The 19,721-nt window shown below is 30.4% G+C and overlaps 1 protein-coding gene and 1 long non-coding RNA gene across 6 annotated transcripts; both read left to right on the plus strand.

The window, feature by feature from the left end:
- Nucleotides 1-5,561: 5,561 nt before the first annotated feature.
- LOC123269515 lies at nucleotides 5,562-9,970 on the plus strand. 3 transcript variants are annotated; one of them, XR_006510441.1, is made up of 5 exons: nucleotides 5,562-6,291; nucleotides 8,544-8,604; nucleotides 8,830-9,003; nucleotides 9,285-9,476; nucleotides 9,745-9,970. It is a non-coding gene; the product is annotated as an uncharacterized LOC123269515 (long non-coding RNA). The 3 variants fall into 3 exon arrangements; XR_006510440.1 differs by having other exon boundaries at nucleotides 8,544-9,003; XR_006510439.1 differs by lacking the exon at nucleotides 5,562-6,291 and having other exon boundaries at nucleotides 8,391-9,003.
- Nucleotides 9,971-13,097: 3,127 nt separating this feature from the next.
- Nucleotides 13,098-18,421, plus strand: LOC123269069 (tyrosine--tRNA ligase, cytoplasmic). 3 transcript variants are annotated; one of them, XM_044734569.1, is made up of 7 exons: nucleotides 13,098-13,200; nucleotides 13,374-13,762; nucleotides 13,827-14,089; nucleotides 15,694-15,909; nucleotides 17,402-17,605; nucleotides 17,710-18,001; nucleotides 18,121-18,421. In XM_044734569.1, the coding sequence occupies exons 2-7, from the start codon at nucleotides 13,386-13,388 to the stop codon at nucleotides 18,371-18,373; spliced, it is 1,605 nt and encodes a 534-aa protein (XP_044590504.1). In that variant the 5' UTR covers nucleotides 13,098-13,200; nucleotides 13,374-13,385; the 3' UTR covers nucleotides 18,374-18,421. The 3 variants fall into 3 exon arrangements, with proteins under 3 accessions (XP_044590504.1, XP_044590506.1, XP_044590505.1); XM_044734571.1 differs by having other exon boundaries at nucleotides 17,716-18,001; XM_044734570.1 differs by having other exon boundaries at nucleotides 13,119-13,200; nucleotides 13,341-13,762.
- The last annotated feature ends 1,300 nt before the right edge of the window (nucleotides 18,422-19,721 follow it).

Here is a 19,721-nt window from a genome sequence, read left to right on the forward strand (position 1 = left end):
GCGATTGAAAACTCGCTTTGCAGTGATCAATTTTATTGTTGACATCATCAAGAAGGAAAAAAATAAAAAAAAAAATTTTTTTCAAGTTATTTATGAGTTAATATTTAGTTTTATTATCAATTACCGATTCAGAGCATAATTTAGGACGTAATTTAAAAGGAAAAAATTGAACGGACGCTTAAAATTCAATCAGAAAAAAGTTTTCTTTGTTAGGTAATTTCAAAGTCATCGATTTTTTCGGAAAATATTGAATTTTGAGGTTTATTTTTGTTTATTAGACCAACATATGTTGAAAAAAGTTTATTTACCTTTTAAATAAGTAAAAATAACTCGTATATAAGTTAAAAAAATTCAAAGTAACCCAATGACTAGTCAGTTAAAAATTAAAAGTGATTAAATTTCTTTAAAAACACGAGAGATATTAATTTCAAAAGATTGTTTAAATACGTACAATTCGCTAAGAAAAAAACTTTTTCCATTACAATTCCTCTTTCACAACGAAAAAGACGATAAGAAGGACGGTGATTTTTTTTCAAGTTCTTTATGAGTTAGTCTTTAGTTTTCTTTATCAATTACCGGTTTAGAGCATAGCTTATGACGTAATCTGAAGAGGAAAAATTGAGCGGAGGCTGAAAATTCAATCAGAAAAAAGTTTTCTTTGTTAGGTAATTTTAAGGTCATCGATTTTTTCGAAAAATATTGAATTTTTAGGTTTATCTCTGTTTATTACCCTAAAATAAGTTGAAAAAAATTTATTTACTAGTTAAAGAAGTAAAAATAACTTGTATAAGTTGAAAAAAATTCAAATCAACCTAAAGTTAAAATATTAAACTGACCAAACTTCTTTGAAAACACAAGAGATATTAATCAATCAAAAGATAATTTAAGTGAGTACAGTTCGCTAAGAAAAAAACTTTTCCAATTACAATTCCTCGCTCAACAATAAACCGTGTGAAATATGTTACCAAAAGTCGTAAAAACAAAGCGAGCTTAATTTCGGGACATATAAAATTTAGTTAAAATAAAAGAGAGAGATCAAGTTAGTGGTTGTGCTTCAGGCGTGCTTGGCAAGCTTTTAATTGTTTCGCGCTTACCTCGAGAACACCAGACCAGAGCGTCATTCTGACTACCCTCACAGACACCCTCACTTCCACCATTCTCCATTGGATGTACCAAGAGGGTGAAGGTTATAAATACGCCGAGCGTTTAAAAACCGCTCAAAGCAGTATGTTCCAGTGTCTTTATACACCCACATTTCCTCATTTTCCTCTTTATCCTCTCATTCCTCAATTGTGCCCTATAACGACCCTGTATTTAAATCGCCTTGAAAGAACCGATTTATCCCAAAAAAAAACCCTATAATAGCTCTTCTACTTTTCCCGCCAAAAAAATCTTAAACTTAGTACCATCGAAGGTTGTACAGTTCAGATCGGAACTTTGGATTTATGCGTTGCGCGTTTCTACCAGGCACCCAACCGAGTTTTAGAGGCTCGGTAACTACTCAGATATATGGAAATTCGGCAGCCGGTGTTCCCCAAAAGTGGGAGAGTGGGTGGAGATAGTAAAACGTGGCAATACCCAAGTAAAATGGAGAGAAGAGAGCTGGAGCTAGGCGAATAAGGAAGTAGTGGATGCACGGGCGAACAAGTAATATAAATTCAAATCAGACCCTGTTTTCACACACAACAAACTTCGGAGAAACTACACCAGTGGTGGCTGCTCTCTAGTAGGTACTAACTCACTCCAAAACTCAAACCATCCTTTTCCCAGCGTCTAACCTCCGTGTCCTTACCCCGGGCAACTAGGAACTAGGCACCAAGACCTCACCAACGTCTTAATGAAGATATGTGATAGAAACCTGGGGTCTTTGCACCGACCAATTTAGCCCTGGTACCACCCAGAAAAGTTAATTACCTTTATCAAATTACGTAAAACTTGCCTGGTATCCTAGGTGGAATTTTGCTAACTGATGACTCCTTACAAGGATTAGTTACATAATTACAAGGAATCTCTGCAGAGACACTGTTGAAAATTTTAGTACAATTACAATCATATTACAAAACAAATAATAAGTAAAATTACAAATCAGTGTATAGCAATGCGAAATAAAATACAAATGTAATTTTTTCAACAACTTTTAGGAAATCTACTAAGATTGTAATTTTACAATCTTTATGTATAAACCTAACACGCATTGTAATATTACAGAGACGTTAGTCAATTTTTAAGAAAAAGCTTTTTAATTTTGCAAACATTATTTGTCATCTGATTCGGCATTGTATGTAAAATCACAAAAAAATATTGTAATTTATATTACAATAATCTGATAAAAAATTTAAAAAGCTTTTTTTTACTTTTACAATTTTCATTGTAAAATTACGGTACAATGTAATGTTACCAGACAATTTTAATTATATTACACGAATTGTAATTCTGCTTCACTGTTTTTCAATTTTAAAAACAATACTAAGTTTTACAAAAATGAGACTGATGTATCAAAAAACAACAATGTCCTTTATATTTATTTTTACTAATTTTTAGTCTATGGTTGTTTATTTGTAATAATAAATTCGAGGCATCATTCATCTTTTATAAATTTCAATATTACGCTCAAACGATCATTTCGAAATCAATATATTTTAATGAGTATATGTTAGACTTTAATTTTTATAATATTCAATGAATTATAAATAATGTAAAAATTAGTTATTTTCCATCAATAAACAGCATAAAATAACACAAATAATGTAAATAATAAATAATAAGCCGTAAAGATCAATCACCACATAAGATTAGCTTATAAGACTAATAAGATGTTAAATCACCTATCGGCGGTACGGCGTAGGGCGTTAGGTATCGGTCTGACAAGCGCGCGGCTCGCGTTCGATTCTTAGTTAGGGTAAATATTATTTTCACTTTATATCATCAGAGTTATAAAAATTAAGTCTAGGTGAGATGCAGAATCTAGTTAGCGCTTCATAAAAATAAAATGACAACAAATATTAAATCAAATCTTTCTTTATTATTATTTCAATTAAAGTAAAATTCAAGGAAATTATTGTAATTTTACAAACTTAGCTCTAAAAATATTTATAAAATTACAAAACCTTGTAAAATTAGTAACCTCGCTATATATGTTTTGTAATATAACTATACCCGATTGTAATTTTAAATAAATGTTTTGCCTATTAGCTTCCAATACATTTATTGTAAAATTACAATAGAAATTTTTAACAGTGTAACTAGCTTTTATTTACCTTTTTTTTCTATTTTAATCCACATTTTCATTCAAAATCTTACAAAATATCCCTTTTATGGCCATAAATAATCATCTACAATTATATAAGAGAAGTTTCTTTGGAATTATAGCAAAAATAATAGAAAAAACAGCCAAATTATGGATCAAATAAAATCCGTCGGTAGTTAATTGGAACAAAGTGGTCTCCCTTAACTTTGACTGGTTATTTATGATGATCAACCTCAGAAAAAGGTGCTAGACACTTCCAAGTATCTGCTGAAAAAAATGGCAGACTGTAGGCTAATTACAAAAAAAGTTTTCTTTGTTAGGTAATTTCAAGGTCACGATTTTCGACCGATTTTATAAAAAAAAACTATCGATTTTATTGGAATAACAGCTTTTGACTCCTTACAAGCATTAGTTACATAATAACCAATCTCTAGGGTTCCATTGTATCAGCCGTGTCTTCTTAGAAGTCAAAGCGATAGCTTGTTACGCAAACCACAAACGGGTTAATATGTAAAAGGAATTACAGCTTATCGATAAGGATAAGACGCTAAGGTTGTCATCGAAATGGCCTCTTAATATTAAGGTATCTTAACTTCCTAGATGCTTCTTCAGCCATTGTAATATCCACTTTACAACCCAGCCATTAAAGGCGAAATTTATTTCAGCCTTGGGACACTCTAGGTGCATATTAAGGGGGTGAGAAAGCAACTATCCTAGTAAACCTTGCAGTTAGAACTTTTAATTATTTATCGGGTCTAGGCGTTGTTTCACAGAAAAGGAATGAGAAAATCTCCAATTCCATCAGCGACAAAGTTTATAGAGGACTAGTATATTTCCCCACATTTCCTGAGTTTGAACTCAAGGTACGACGCCCCCTCCTCAGATGGTAGCCTTTTGAGGGGTGGCGGAGAGTCTAAGGTAGATAATATTATTTCTCCGGTTCTCTGAGTTCCGTCCTGACGGTATCTTTCTGCTAGATTGTGTTGGTGTTCACCCACATGGATTGCTAGTATAGAGCATGTTCTAAGCTTGATTCGTAGAAAGGCGCCATTTTGTGAATGTTAAATCATTTATTGATCCAAGAAGGTGCTGCGCCGGTTTCCTACACAACTCACCCCTATCTCTCTTATTTCCCATCCCACGTGAAGGCTGGAGCCTCATCGCGGAGCGTTTCTCTTGGGTGCCTCCCGCGAGACCCCAAACTCTCCATACTCGACTGCTAGACTCAACTTCTCTGACTTGTCTAGTTCTCCCCACATAAGCCCGAACCACCAGCTACGAGGGTGGTGCGCCCAACCTCCTTTTCCATGACCCAGGAAACGGAGAGACGTCTGAAAGCGGCTCCAACAGAACCTTATTCCAACCGACACACGAATTTATATACTCTCTCACCCTTACTAATATCCCTACTAACATTTGGATGCTAAGTTCGAGACCTCGGTTGGGGTATATTCGAGCCGCTACACACTATAGTCTCAGACTCTTACTCCAAATTATCCAGAAGGTTACAGAGCCTCCTGGATTTATGCTTTCAAGGAGGCACTCTAACCCTCAAGGTTCAAAACAGCCTTCGTATTAGGGAACAACACCAAGACTTTCTCAGCAGAAAGCTTGGTTCCAGTTCAAGGAATTCTTCAACCCTGGAATGGGAAAATCGGCCTTCGAACCATAAATAACAGTAATTTATGCTTTGCAAAGTGAAAACTAGAGATTACTTTGGAAGCTTTCCTGGTAAAGATCAAAGTTTATCAAATTTTAATCTCAAAGTAAATTTTTTTACCGAGCTAAATTGATTGAAAGTATTCGTAGGGATTTTTGTCAATAAAAAAAATTATTTACTAATGTTTACACTCTTTTTTTCACCTTAGAAGGTTAATTTGTGACCCCGATAGCTTAAAAAAAATTTTTTTCAGTGATTATAATCACAAATAATAGGTTTTTTAACGAAAAAATCACAAAAATCCGTGACCTTGAAATACCTAACAAAGAAAACTTTTTTTCTAATTGACCTAGGGCAGTGGATTTTTTTTTACAGATTCTTGGGTGTCTCTGCCACTCTCTCATGTAGGTATTTACGGCAAAAGATGCAATATTCCAATATGGCAGATGGATTTTCGAAATTTTCCATAAAACTTTCGGATAAACTTAATATTTGGCTATAAATAAGCGATAAGTTGACCAGATTTATGGTATCGTTATATTTCGAGGAGCCTAAAGATCAAAGCTGCTTCGTTTATCATCAAGTTACTGTTCAGATTATGGATTTTAGATTAAGTATGTAAAAAGGCTGATGAGAAAAGTCTAATAGATACATTAATTTTTTATCCAAAATTTATAAATGATATTAAAGAAAATGAGATTGTTTGCAACCTATTGAAATGAAACAGCTCATTCGTAAACGAGTGCACTGATCCCATTACGAGGACGTTCCACCTAATCCAAGCTCGGCCAGCCCAGTCCGTTAATAGCGTCCTAATCGAGTTCCACTGGTACGAGTTCCACTGCTACATGTGTCCCCGTCCTGATTTGAAGGAAAAGAGAATAACGCTGCAAGCAAAGCCTCTAAAAGTCATTACCTCATTAGCGAATCAACGGTCTTAAAATGGAAAAATAGAAGAAGAGCACACTGAAATGCCAACGAATTGGGATAATTTAATCGGAAAGGTACTTTTTTAAAGCTTGCGCAATCCCGGATAAAAATACATTCTCAGCCTCAGCGCAGAATCATAAAAATCCGTTCTTACCGTGTAATGGGGTGCGTTTACGCATGAGGATTCAAGCTTCGGATCTTGTTAGTCAGTACAGAAAAATTTGTGCTAGAAGAAATCTCGGTTGGAATTTATAGGTGTTTTCAGTGAAAATTATCAAAAGTGTTTTGAGGTTTTAATTATAAAGATAAATTTATGAATTATTAGTTGAGTTTGCCGGGTTATAATTTGATGGTAAACTATTCTTAGAATTCACTACTACTATTACTCAGAATTTACAGAATCTTAGTGGTCGTAACTTGGACACGAAATCTCGGTGTCCCTCTACTATCTCTGGTATGCACAGACGTTCTTCACTATCACGTTCTCAGCGCTGATTCAACCCCATTGTGTATTTATAAGCATTTTATTAATAAAATTTGAATTATTTTTTTATTAGCTTCATAATCCGAAAAAAAAATTTTTTTTTTATTTATACGGAAAAAAAAAGATGACACTGGATATTATCTCAGATTATACTCAGTGATATCTGTGGTAAAAAAAAAATTTCAGATAGTAATAACTAAAAAAATTCAGATTATACTGCGTGATATCTGGATTGTAATCATTATAATCTGGATTATACTCATTATAATCTGGATTATACTCATTATAATTTGGGATGATATCCAGTATCATCTTGATCTTTCCGTGTAATTAGATAAAAAATTTGTTTTTTTTTTTTATTTTTCTACTAATTTTATATAAAAAAAAAAAAATTCTCTACTTTAATTAACCACAAGAATAAACCATTAACCTCAAAAGTAGCCACAAACTAGATCCTAAAAAAAAAATAAAAAAAAAAAAGGAGCTTTCTAACATCCCGTCGGATATGGCCGTAAAGTAAAGATGAGAATGCAGGGTTTCAATTTCAAAGTTTTGAGACTCTGAAGGGTGAGCGCCATACTTTGTAGGCCCCACCCCAATCTCAGAGGCCGCCTCTTCGTCGAAGCGCCTCGAGGGTTGAGAATGATATAGGGGTGGCGGCCGCCATTTTGAATTAGTCGTGCTTAGAGTTACTAAGGGGGTTAAATTTTTATGAGAGTCCGAAGCAGCACATTTACAAACTCCTTCCACGGCGAGCCTTGGAGCTAACTCCTACGTCGTAAATACCGGGTTGTTTTCCGCTTGTATTTATTACCATTATTATTATTACTAGCAAAAGTGAACTGTAAATAAATAAAATTTTGCTTTATTATATAATGAATTTAATTAAATTGCACAGTACTTTCTTAAATATTGACGTTTTTACAGATATAAGCTCATCCCGATGTCACACTCATCAAGAGCTTTCATTTGAGTACCCACATGTATTTTTGATATATTTTTCATATATACATATATATAATATATATTTTAAAGATATAAGCTCATCTTGATGTTACACTTATCCAGAGCTTTCATTTGAGTTCCCACATGTATTTTTGATATATTTTTCATATATACATATATATATATATATATATATATATATAATATATATAAATATATAAAATATATGAAAAATTGATGTGGGTACTCAAATGAAAGGTCTTGATAAGTGTAACATCGGGATGAGCTTATATCTTTGAAAATTTCGATATTTCACGAGATACAAGGTCACTTCTTAATTAAAGAAAATTAATTTAGCATATATTTAATTTTTAAAAATTTATAGCAAATAAATGATGGCAAAAAAAATTTTTAAAAATGAAAAAATGCAATTTAATAAAAATGATTTTTTTTTTTAATTTAACAACATGCATTTTTGATATATTTATCATATATACATATATATAATATATATTTTAAAGATATAAGCTCATCCCGATGTTACACTCATCAAGAGCTTTCATTTGAGTACTCACATGTATTTTTGATATATTTTTCATATATACATATATATAATATATATAAATATATAAAATATATGAAAAATTGATGTGGGTACTCAAATGAAAGGTCTTGATGAGTGTAACATCAGGATGAGCTTATATCTTTAAAAATGTCAATAGTTCACGAAATACAAGGTCATTTCTGAATTATGTATCTAATATATTGTTAAATTGCACTGTACTTTCTTAAATATTGACATTTTTAAAGATATAAGCTCATCCCGATGTTACACTCATCAAGAGCTTTCATTTGAGTACCCACATGTATTTTTTATATATTTTTCATATATACATATATATAATATATATAAATATATGAAATATTGATGTGGATACTCAAATGAAAGGTCTTGATGAGTGTAACGTCGGAATGAGCTTATATCTTAAAAAATGTCAATAGTTCACGAGATACAAGGTCATTTCTTAATTATATACCTAGAGATAATTTTCTAATGCAGCCTAAATACTCATCATAAATTGACTATTGGTGAGAATGATATAAAACCATGAAAAGGTTTTACCCATAAAAACCCATTTTATCATATAAATACTGGCCGCAAAATTTTGCTAATTCTCTTAATAATACAGATTATTATTATTACTATTTGTTAGCATGTTAATGGTAAATAATTTATCAGTTAGATTGCATCGAATTGAATTACCTTGTTTTTTCAGATATTCACCGGCTGTCATTTAACAATTAAAATTAAGTGGAAAACGCGAGTGGTGATGCGAGGTGAATGTACCATACAGATACATAGATGTCTGAAATAACGAGCGCAAAGTCATGAATTTCAAAACAGCACAACTGTCACGTTGCAGACGAAATTCTGTCTGGAAAATTCATTAAATTTGTTTAACTTCCTATCAATGCTATTCAATTCATCTCTATCAAAATATCTATTAATTATCTTGTTTATTAATTAATTAATTTAATTATTAAATATTTTTAATATTTCAGGCGATTATTCAATTCATTTTCTAACTATCGATTATACTTTTCACTTATTAATTAGAAATTATAACGCAAGTTTGGATTCTAAGCACGGGTGATTAATTTCCGAGCGAGCGATTTTTGGAGTGGGAGGGATAATTGACCGCTGGGGGCCACTCCATCGGTAATTTTAATCTCAAGGTAAATTTGTTTACCGAGCTAAATTGATTGAAAGTATTCGTAAATGGATTTTAGGAATTTTTGTCAATAAAAAAAAATATTTACTGATTTTTACACTCTTTATTTTCACCTTAAAAGGTTAATTTGCACCCCCAATAGCTTGAAAAAAATTTTTTCAGTGATTATAATCACAAATAATAGCTTTTTTAACCAAAAAACCACAAAAAATCCGTGACCTTGAAATATCTAACAAAGAAAAATTTTTTTCTAATTGACCTAGGGCAGTGGATTTTTTTTTACAGATTCTTGGATGTCTCTGCCACCCTCTCATGTAGGTATTGACGGCAAAAGATGCAATATTCCAATATATGGCTCAAAGTGAAAACTAGAGATTACTTTGGTAGTTACAGAAAACGATAGAGCTTTCCTGGTTTTGTTCGTGGTAGGCTTGCTTAGAGCCTAAAGATCAAAGCTTATCAAATTTTAATCTCAAGGTAAATTTTTTTACCGAGCTAAATTGATTGAAAGTATCCGTAGGGATTTTTGTCAATAAAAAAAATTATTTACTAATGTTTACACTATTTTTTTCACCTTAGCAGGTTAATTTGCGACCCCGACAGCTTAAAAAATTTTTTTCAGTGATTATAATCACAAATAATAGCTTTTTTAACGAAAAAACCACAAAAAATCCGTGACCTTGAAATACCTAACAAAGAAAACTTTTTTTCTAATTGACCTAAGGCAGTGGATTTTTTTTTACAGATTCTTGGATGTCTCTGCCACCCTTTTATGTAGGTATTTACGGCAAAAGATGCAATATTCCAATATGGCTCATGAATTTTTGAAATGTTCCATAAATTTGTGGAGCGAACTTAATATTTGGCTGTGAATAAGCGATAAATTGACCAGATTTATGGCGTAGTCAAATTGTAAAAAATTTCAGATTGTAAAAAATGTGTAATTTATAGCTTTTTTTATGAAATGTAATAAAAAATTGAAAATAAAGATGGTTATATTGGAAAAAGTATGATTTTTTTGACCCAGAAAAAATATTAAAGTTATAAAAAATTCATATTATTTCATTAAAATTATTATAAAATAAAAATTGTAATAATAATAATTGTATCAGACTCAGAATTTTCCTGAATAACAAGCACCCCCAGAATGATCGCTCCTTTTTTTGTTACAAAAAAAATAAAAAAAAAAGTATTATTATTATTATTATTGTTATTTTTATTTTATAATAATATTAATAAAATAATATGAATTTTTTATAACTTAAATATTTTTTCCAGGTCTATTTTTTCCGGGATTCATTTTTTTTTATGTAAAGTATAAAAGGAAGCTTCCGTTCTTGGATCGATTTACGTATCAGTGTCCGAGTGGATTACCTTGTAATTGGTAACAATTGGTTCATTAATCTGTATACAGTGTACATTGTCCGTAATCATTAACCCTTAATCGTTGAGGTGGATCATCTAAGACGAAAAATATTGGCAAAATTTCAATTAAAAATTATTAACTGCTAAAATTATTGACTAAATTATAAATAAATAAATTAATTAACTTTGTGACACTTTATCAATTTACAATTAATTTAATAAATAAAATATCAAACATATAATGACAGAAATGTTACTAGACAAAATATAGTGACTATACCCTCGAATTGATTTGTAATTACACTGCGGTAATGTAACAATTGTAGACGAAAATCCCGCAAAATTAACGGATATTACGTACTTGGCAATAAAGAGGATGAAAATACACGGTTTGAGGGATATATATAGCTTGGTAAGTGGAATTAATGTGGTGTCATGTGTGTTGTACTCTGGCTCAATTTAATATCCATCGCGATGTACCGAAAATCGCGTATGTGCCCATGGAATCGATTATTGCGAAGCCGGAGAATACAAGTACCGCTTATCGTGTCAATTCATTACATTTGTACATTGTAGATTGTTCGATCGACATACAATCGTTTAAACACATGTTATTATCTATTTTATTTAATTATATTTCTGATCTGAGTATCCTCTATTCATAATTCACATCACAGCCTCCTGTAATCCTCCATGTTTAATTTTATTCGACACTCCATTCGTTAATTACTTTATTTAATTATCCATTCATCTATATCTCGATTATTCGCCCCGAAATATCTCAATTCGATAAGCCATTCACTTTTTATCACATTTATGTCAATGAGCTATCGAGTTTCGCATTATTTCGTCCTCGAATATTGATAACTGTCAGTTATCCTCGAATCACACGTCAAAAATTCCATTCAGGACATTTCAGAGTTGCTGAGTGATTAAATTAGATAAAAAATTTAGTAAATTTTATCATTTTTTATTAATTATTTAAAAATAATCTCTTTTTTTCGGATTTTTATATCATTTTTCTGCTAAATAATTTTAATTTCATTTAAAATGATCAGTTTTTTCTACTCTAAATTTCATAATAATTAAAAAAAAATTTATCATTCTTTATTAATTATTTGAAAATAATTGTAAAAATATTTCTTTTTATTTTTGGATTTTAAAAATTTATTAAATTTTATCAATTTTTATTAATTATTTAAATATAATCTCTTTTTTATAGATTTTTATAAGATTTTTCTGCAAAATAATTCCAGTTTTCTTTAAAATCATCATTTTTTTCTATTATAAACTTCAAAATAATTGAAAAAAAATTTTTTAAACGCTAATAGTTAATTTTTATTCGCGCGAAATTTTTCTTTTTATTTATTAAGATTTTTAATTAATTATTTTTTGTATAATCAGACAGTAAATTATAGCGCAAGTAAATTTTAAACTTTAATAATTAGTTTTTTTGTCTCTAATAATAAAAATTTTATTAATTTAGCGTTTAAAATGATTAAAAAATACAATTTTGAATATAAATACCCTATTTTTGTTCTAAAATAATAATTTTTTCTCAATTTCAAGATTCAAGATCATAAAAAAGGAGATTTATAACATTTAAAGTATTTTTTTTATCCTAAATAATTATTTTTGCTTATTTTATAATTAAACAATTTTTTTTGACATCTATAAATAGTGTTTTCCATCTCTAAAGATGAATTCTTCAGAATTTAGAATAAAAAATTATTAAAAAAGACACTTTTGGATATTATAAGCCTAATTTTTAATTAAAAATAACAAATTTTTCATTTTTTAAGTCGAAAATTATAAAAAAAAATCTATTTAAGACATTGAAAATCTTTTTTTTATTTATTTATTTTATTGATCTGAAATTTTTCATCTTTTAATGCCGAAAGTGATGAACAAAGAAAGTTTTTAATAATAAAAACTCTTTTTTTAGTCCTTAGTTATCATTTTTCTTTATTATGGAGTTGAAAACTTTCAAAAAAGCAATTTTAGCGACTAAAACCCGATTTTTTGTCTAAAATAATGAAATTTTTTATTTTTCAAGAGTAAAAATTGTGAAAAAAGCAAAATTTCTAGATTAATAGACCATTTTTTGATCCAAAATGATAAATTTTAAGTAGAATTCAAAAATTTTGACGAAAATGCTAATAATTTAATTATTTAGCCAATTTTTTCTGTCTAATTATCACAAAAAAATTATAAAAATAAATTAAAAATATTTACGGCAACACAATAGTAAAATTACTAAATATTGTTTATATTAAAAGTTATTGTATCTAATTGTTCATACTATTTTGTAACTAACATTTATGTACTATAATAAATTATATTATTATTATTCTGAAATTATTATTAATATAAACATTATTAAAAATAAATTAAGGTTTATTAAAAGCATTGAAACCGTAAATATACCGCATATTTACTGTATAACTATTTACTCATCACCAAACTTAAAAAATTCTACAATTTCTAGGATTTAATTCCAGTGATTCTTTAATTAGAATGAAAAATATGCGAATTAATATAATAAAAATGAAAATTTTATAATTTATACACACTTTTTATGACTTTAAATTCAACTAATAAACAAAAAATCCTAAATTTTTGAATTTTTTCAAAAAAGCGCGGGAAAATTGACGTCATAGGACTCCTACCGCCATCTAGCGGTTTGACTATGAACTTTTTAGATTTAAAAATCCTGTATTTTTGTTAATAAAGTAGGTTTTTGCATTTCCAACAAAATTAAATCACTACGGCTAGAAAATCGATCAGCAAAATAAAATAGAATAAAATTTCCAGCTGTCTTGACATTCCACGAGCCGTAAGTTGATCAAACAATAAATAATAAATACCATTTAATTATAACAATATCAATAACAATAATTCTTATCTATAAAATAATAAAATTAATTTAGTAAGAAAATTTTTATAAATTACCTATTGCATGTAACCTATTCTTAGAAGCACGTGTACTAATAATGAGCCCCAAATTAGAAATCCCTTAAGATGACTCAGTTGACGACGGAGGAAAAGTTCCAATTGATAACTCGGAATCTCGCAGAGTGGCTCGGAGAAGACAAGCTCAAGACCATCCTCCAGGAACGGGATCTCAAAGTCTACTGGGGAACTGCAACCACAGGGAAGCCGCACATCGGGTACTTCACGCCGCTGTCCAAGATCGCTGACTTCTTGAAGGCTGGCGTTGAGGTTACAATTCTGTTTGCGGATTTGCACGCCTACTTGGACAATATGAAGTCTTCTTGGGACCAACTGGCCCTCAGGGTTCAGTACTACGAAGCGCTGATCAAGGCCACGCTCAAGTCTATTGGCGTTCCTTTGGATAAGCTGAAGTTTGTCAAAGGAACTGACTACCAGCTGTCTAAGTATGAATAGTAACTTTGATACTTATAGGGCTGGTAATTGATAATTTTTGTTTTCTCCAATCAGAGAATACACTTTGGACGTGTATAAGCTAACGGCCTCAGTAACCGAGCACGACGCCAAAAAAGCTGGAGCTGAAGTCGTAAAACAGTCAGCAGATCCTCTGTTGTCTGGACTTCTGTATCCAGGACTCCAAGCTCTGGATGAACAGTACCTGGGAGTAGATGCTCAGTTTGGTGGAGTTGATCAGAGGAAGATCTTTACTTTCGCTGAGAAGTATCTGCCGAAGCTTGGATATGAGAAGCGGATTCATTTAATGAATCCTATGAGTATGTTCACTACTTATCATGAACCTCTACACCATTTTTAACTTCCCGCTAAGAAAATCGAAGATTTTTCACCCCGTTTTACAAAAATCGAGTTTTCATCAGATCTCGACGTTTTAAGGTCACAGGAAGCTTCCCTGACTATCCCCGTGAGGTTCTCACGGTGTCTGTATGTATGTATGTATGTGTGTGTGTGTGTGTGTGTGTGTGTGTGTGTGTGTGTGTGTGTGAAAGTATGTGAACCGCTTATAACTTTTGAACGGCTTGACCGATTTCATCGCACTGATAGAAAGATTTATTTGTATTAAATAATATTTGTTAATAGTTAACAAATCATTTATTACAGACCATTTTTTAGTATTAAACAAATATTTCTTAGTATTTAAAATGATTTTTTTGTATATAATAAATCTGATTTTCATTTATTAAATATTAATAAATCTTTTTTTGCCCTCCGGGCGGAAAGTGGCAACTTTCGTCCCGCTGCGCTAAACAAAGTTGCCGCTTTCCGCCTTCGTCGGACAAAAAAATAGTATACACTCCACGGGAAGTAAATAAGAAAGCCTCAGATCACATGTTTGTTGACCTCGGCTTCGCCTCGGACAACAATTACATGTGATCTGAGACATTTCTTACTTTACTTCCCTAGGTGTGTAATATACTATTTAAATACTAACAAATATTTGTTAAGGACTAACAAATGGCTTCTAATAAATAATTTGTTAAATATTAACAAATCTTTTTAACTATAAACAAATCCTTCTATCAGTGCGTGGTTGGTGCCATTCGAAAAAGCTTGACCAAACTTAGATTTTTAAAACTATTTGGACCGATTCAGATCAATAGATTTTGAGAAATCTTCAAAAAACTGAAAAAAAAATTTTTTTTCAAATGTGGTTTTTTTGGAATAACTTTTAAACGGCTTTATGGTTCAATTTCAAAAACTAATCAGCTCTTAACCTCGAAAAACCACGTCGATCGCCACCAGTCCGGTCAAAATCGGTTGATTCGTTCGAGAGATATCGTGAACGCGTCGAATGCTGCCAACCGCGTTAAAATCGGTTTATTCATTCAAAAGTTATTGCGGTTTAAAAATTCAAAAAATAGTGTCTTATCAAATCTCTATCAGACTTTTGAGCTCGAAGAGCTCAAAAGCATAGGAAAACAATCTCTTTGAGCTCGGAGAGCTCAAAATAACCCATAAATTGTATTTTCTCCCCTCCGGGCGGAAAGCGTCAATTTTCCGTCCGCTGCGCTAAATGAAAATGCCGCTTTCCGCCTCCGTCGAGGAGAAAAATAGTATTCTCACCACGGGCAGGAAATAAGAAAGCCTCAGATCACATGTTTGTCGACCTCGGCTTCGCCTCGGTCAACAATTACATGTCATCTGGGACATTTCTTATTTTCCTGCCCTAGGTAAGAAATATACTATTAATTATTGTTAATGATAATAATGATAATAATAATAATAACAATTTGGAGTATTATAATTATTATTATTAACTGTTTGAAAAAAAGGGAATAATAATAATAATAATTCTTGAGTTATTATTATAATTTAATTATTTAAAAAATATCGAAAATTTATAATAAAAATTTTTTTGCAGTTCCTGGTCTAGCTGGTACTAAAATGTCCTCATCAGAAGAAGATTCTAAAATAGATTTACTAGACAATGCAGCAGCGGTTAAAAAGAAGCTTAAAAAAGCATTCTGCGAGCCTGGAAATATTGTTGATAATGGAATTCTTGCGTTCTCTAAGCATGTTATCTTCCCGATGATGAAAGCTGGAGAAAAATACTTGGTACCAAGACCTAAAGAGTTTGGTAAGTTATAGATCATTCATAAAATAAAATTTTACTTTGTTAAATTGAACTGTATTTTCTTAAATATTGACGTTTTTAAGGATATAAGCTCATCTCGAAGTTACACTCATCATAAGCTTTCATTTGAGTACCCACATGTATTTTTCATATATACATATATATATATATAATATATATTTTTAAGATATAAGCTCATCCCGATGTTATACTCATCAAGAGCTTTCATTTGAGTACCCACATGCACTTTTTATATATTTTTCATATATACATGTATATAATATATATAAATATATGAAAAATTGATGTGGGTACTCAAATGAAAGGTTTCGATGAGTATAACATAGGGGTGAGCTTATATTTTCAGAATTGTCAATATTTCACAAGATACTTGTTAAAATGCCCTGTACTTTCTTAAATATTGACGTTTTTAAAGATATAAGCTCATCCCGAAGTTACACTCATCAAGAGCTTTCATTTGAGTACCCACATCAATTTTTCATATATTTTATATATTTATATATATCTATATATGTATATGTATATATGCATATATGTATATATGTATATATGAAAAATTGATGTGGGTACTCAAATGAAAGGTTTGGATGAATATAACATAAGGGTTAGCTTATATCTTCAAAATTGTCAATATTTCACAAGATACTTGTTAAAATGCCCTGTACTTTCTTAAATATTGACGTCTTTAAAGATATAAGCTCATCCCGAGGTTACACTCATCAAGAGCTTTCATTTGAGTACTCACATGTATTTTTGATATATTTTTCATATATACATATATATGAATATATAAAATATATGAGAAATTGATGTGGGTACTTAAATGAAAGGTTTTGATGAGTATAACATAGGGATGAGCTTATATCTTCAGAATTGTCAATATTTCACAAGATACTTGTTAAAATGCCCTGTATTGTCTTTAATATTGACGTTTTTAAAGATATAAGCTCATCCCGAAGTTACACTCATCAAGAGCTTTCATTTGAGTACCCACATCAATTTTTCATATATTTTATATATTTATATATATCATATATATGTATATATGAAAAATGCATGTGGGTACTCAAATGAAAGGTTTCGATGAGTATAACATAGGGGTGAGCTTATATTTTCAGAATTGTCAATATTTCACAAGATACTTGTTAAAATGCCCTGTACTGTCTTAAATATTGACGTTTTTAAAGATATAAGCTCATTCCGATGTTACATTCATCAAGAGCTTTCATTTGAGTACCCACATCCATTTTTGATATATTTTTCATATATACATATATATAAATATATAAAATATATGAAAAATTGATGTGGGTACTCAAATGAAAGGTCTCGATAAGTGTAACATCAGGACGAGCTTATATCTTTAAAAATGTTAATAGTTCTCAAGATACAAGGTCAATTCTTAATTATGTATCTAGAGATTAATTAATATAGATTATAATATTGATGTTTCATTGATTGATTAAAATTTTAGGTGGAGACATAGAATTTGAAAAGTATGAAGACTTGGAAGCAGCTTTTGCAAAAGAAATAATCCACCCAGGAGACTTGAAAGCTGCCGCAGAAGTCTACATCAATAAACTGTTAGATCCAATCCGCAAGGCGTTTGAATCAGACCCTAATTTAAAGACTCTGAGCTCCAAAGCTTACCCGCAACCTGGAAAGGAAAAGAAACAAGGTAATTTTTAAAAGAAACATTAAATAAAATGAAAGTAATTATTATTTTCAATAAATTAATTTTTAATAAAATTTCCAGTAGAAAAAATTAATTTTTAATAAATGTTTCAGTAGAAAAAAAGAACCCAGCAAACCAACCAGCAGAAATAGAACCCTCTCGCCTAGACATCCGTGTAGGAAAAATCGTCGAAGTTTCCAAACATCCCGACGCTGATTCTCTTTACGTCGAAAAGATCGACGTCGGAGAAGCTTCTGGACCAAGAACTATCGTCAGCGGGCTCGTTAACTTCGTTCCTATTGAAGAAATGCAAAACCGCATGGTGGTGATCCTAGCTAACTTGAAGCCAGCTAATCTCCGAGGTGTTGCTTCTCACGGAATGGTTCTTTGTGCTTCAGTGTAAGTATTTAATCGATAATTTATAATTAATATTAATAATATTATTTTAATAATTAATATTAATATTATAATTAATTTAGTTATAAAATTGACTAATTTAAATAATTAAATAAATCTAGGGACGGAGAAGAAAGAAAAGTCGAGCCTTTAAGGCCACCAGCAGACGCAGCTCCAGGTGACAGAGTCATTGTTGAAGGCTACGAAGGAACTCCAGATGAAGTTCTCAATCCCAAAAAGAAAGTTTGGGAAAAACTCGCCGTTGACCTGGTGGTCAATGCTAATGGCGAAGCTTCTTGGAGCGGAAATTTATTGGTCACTGCTTCAAAAGGAAAACTCACTGCCGACTCGCTTAAAAATGTTCCTATTAAGTAAAAATTGTAGTTTCAATTTTTAATAAATCTTTTTTTTTTTTTCACTTAATTAAGTCCATTATTAATTAAAATTACTATTTTTGTAAAATTTATAACTACAGTTTGCATGAAGTGGCCGCTTTTCAATTCTTTTCAATCTGTATTTTTAACCAGGGCAGATAATTAAGAAATGACCTTGTATCTCGTGAACTATTGACAATTTTAAAGGTATGAGCTCATCCTGATGTTACACTCATCAAGACCTTTCATTTGAATACCCACATCAATTTTTCATATATTTTATATATTTATATATATTACATAAATGTATATATGAAAAATATATCAAAAATGCATGTGGGTACTCAAATGAAAGCTCTTGATGAATATAACTTCAAAATGAGCTTATATCTTTAAAAATGGTAATAGTTAAGAAGGTACAGAACATTTTAACAAATATCTTGTGAACTATTGACATTTTTAAAGATATAAGCTCATCCTGATGTTACGCTCATCAAGACCTTTCATTTGAATACCCACATCAATTTTTCATATATTTGATATATTTATATATATTACATAAATGTATATATGAAAAATATATCAAAAATGCATGTGGGTAGTCAAATGAAAGCTCTTGATAATTGTAACATCAGGATGAGCTTATATCTTTAAAAACGTCAATAGTTAAGAAAGTATCGGACATTTTAACAAATATCTTGTGAACTATTGACATTTTTAAAGATATAAGCTCATCCCGATGTTACACTCATCAAGAGCTTTCATTTGAGTACCCACATCAATTTTTTCATATATTTATATATATTACATAAATGTAAATATGAAAAATATATGAAAATGTATGTGGGTACGCGAATAAAAGCTCTTGATGAATATAACTTCAAAATGAGCTTATATCTTTAAAAATGGTAATAGTTAAGAAGGTACAGAACATTTTAACAAATATCTTGTGAACTATTGACATTTTTAAGATATAAGCTCATCCTGATGTTACACTCATCAAGAGCTTTCATTTGAGTACCCACATCAATTTTTCATATATTTAATATATTCATATATATTATATATATGTATATATGAAAAATATATCAAAAATGCATGTGGGTACTCAAATGAAAGCTCTTGATGAGTGTAACATCAGGATGAGCTTATATCTTAAAAATATATATTATATATAGGTATATATGAAAAATATATCAAAAATGCATGTGGGTACTCAAATGAAAGCTCTTAATGAATATAACTTCAAGATGAGCTTATATCTTTAAAAATGATAATAGTTGAGAAGGTACAGAACATTTTAACAAATATCTTGTGAACTATTGCCATTTTTAATGATATAAGCTCAC

Source organism: Cotesia glomerata, linkage group LG7 (assembly GCF_020080835.1).
Source record: "Cotesia glomerata isolate CgM1 linkage group LG7, MPM_Cglom_v2.3, whole genome shotgun sequence".
NCBI classification, from domain to species: Eukaryota; Metazoa; Arthropoda; class Insecta; order Hymenoptera; family Braconidae; genus Cotesia; species Cotesia glomerata.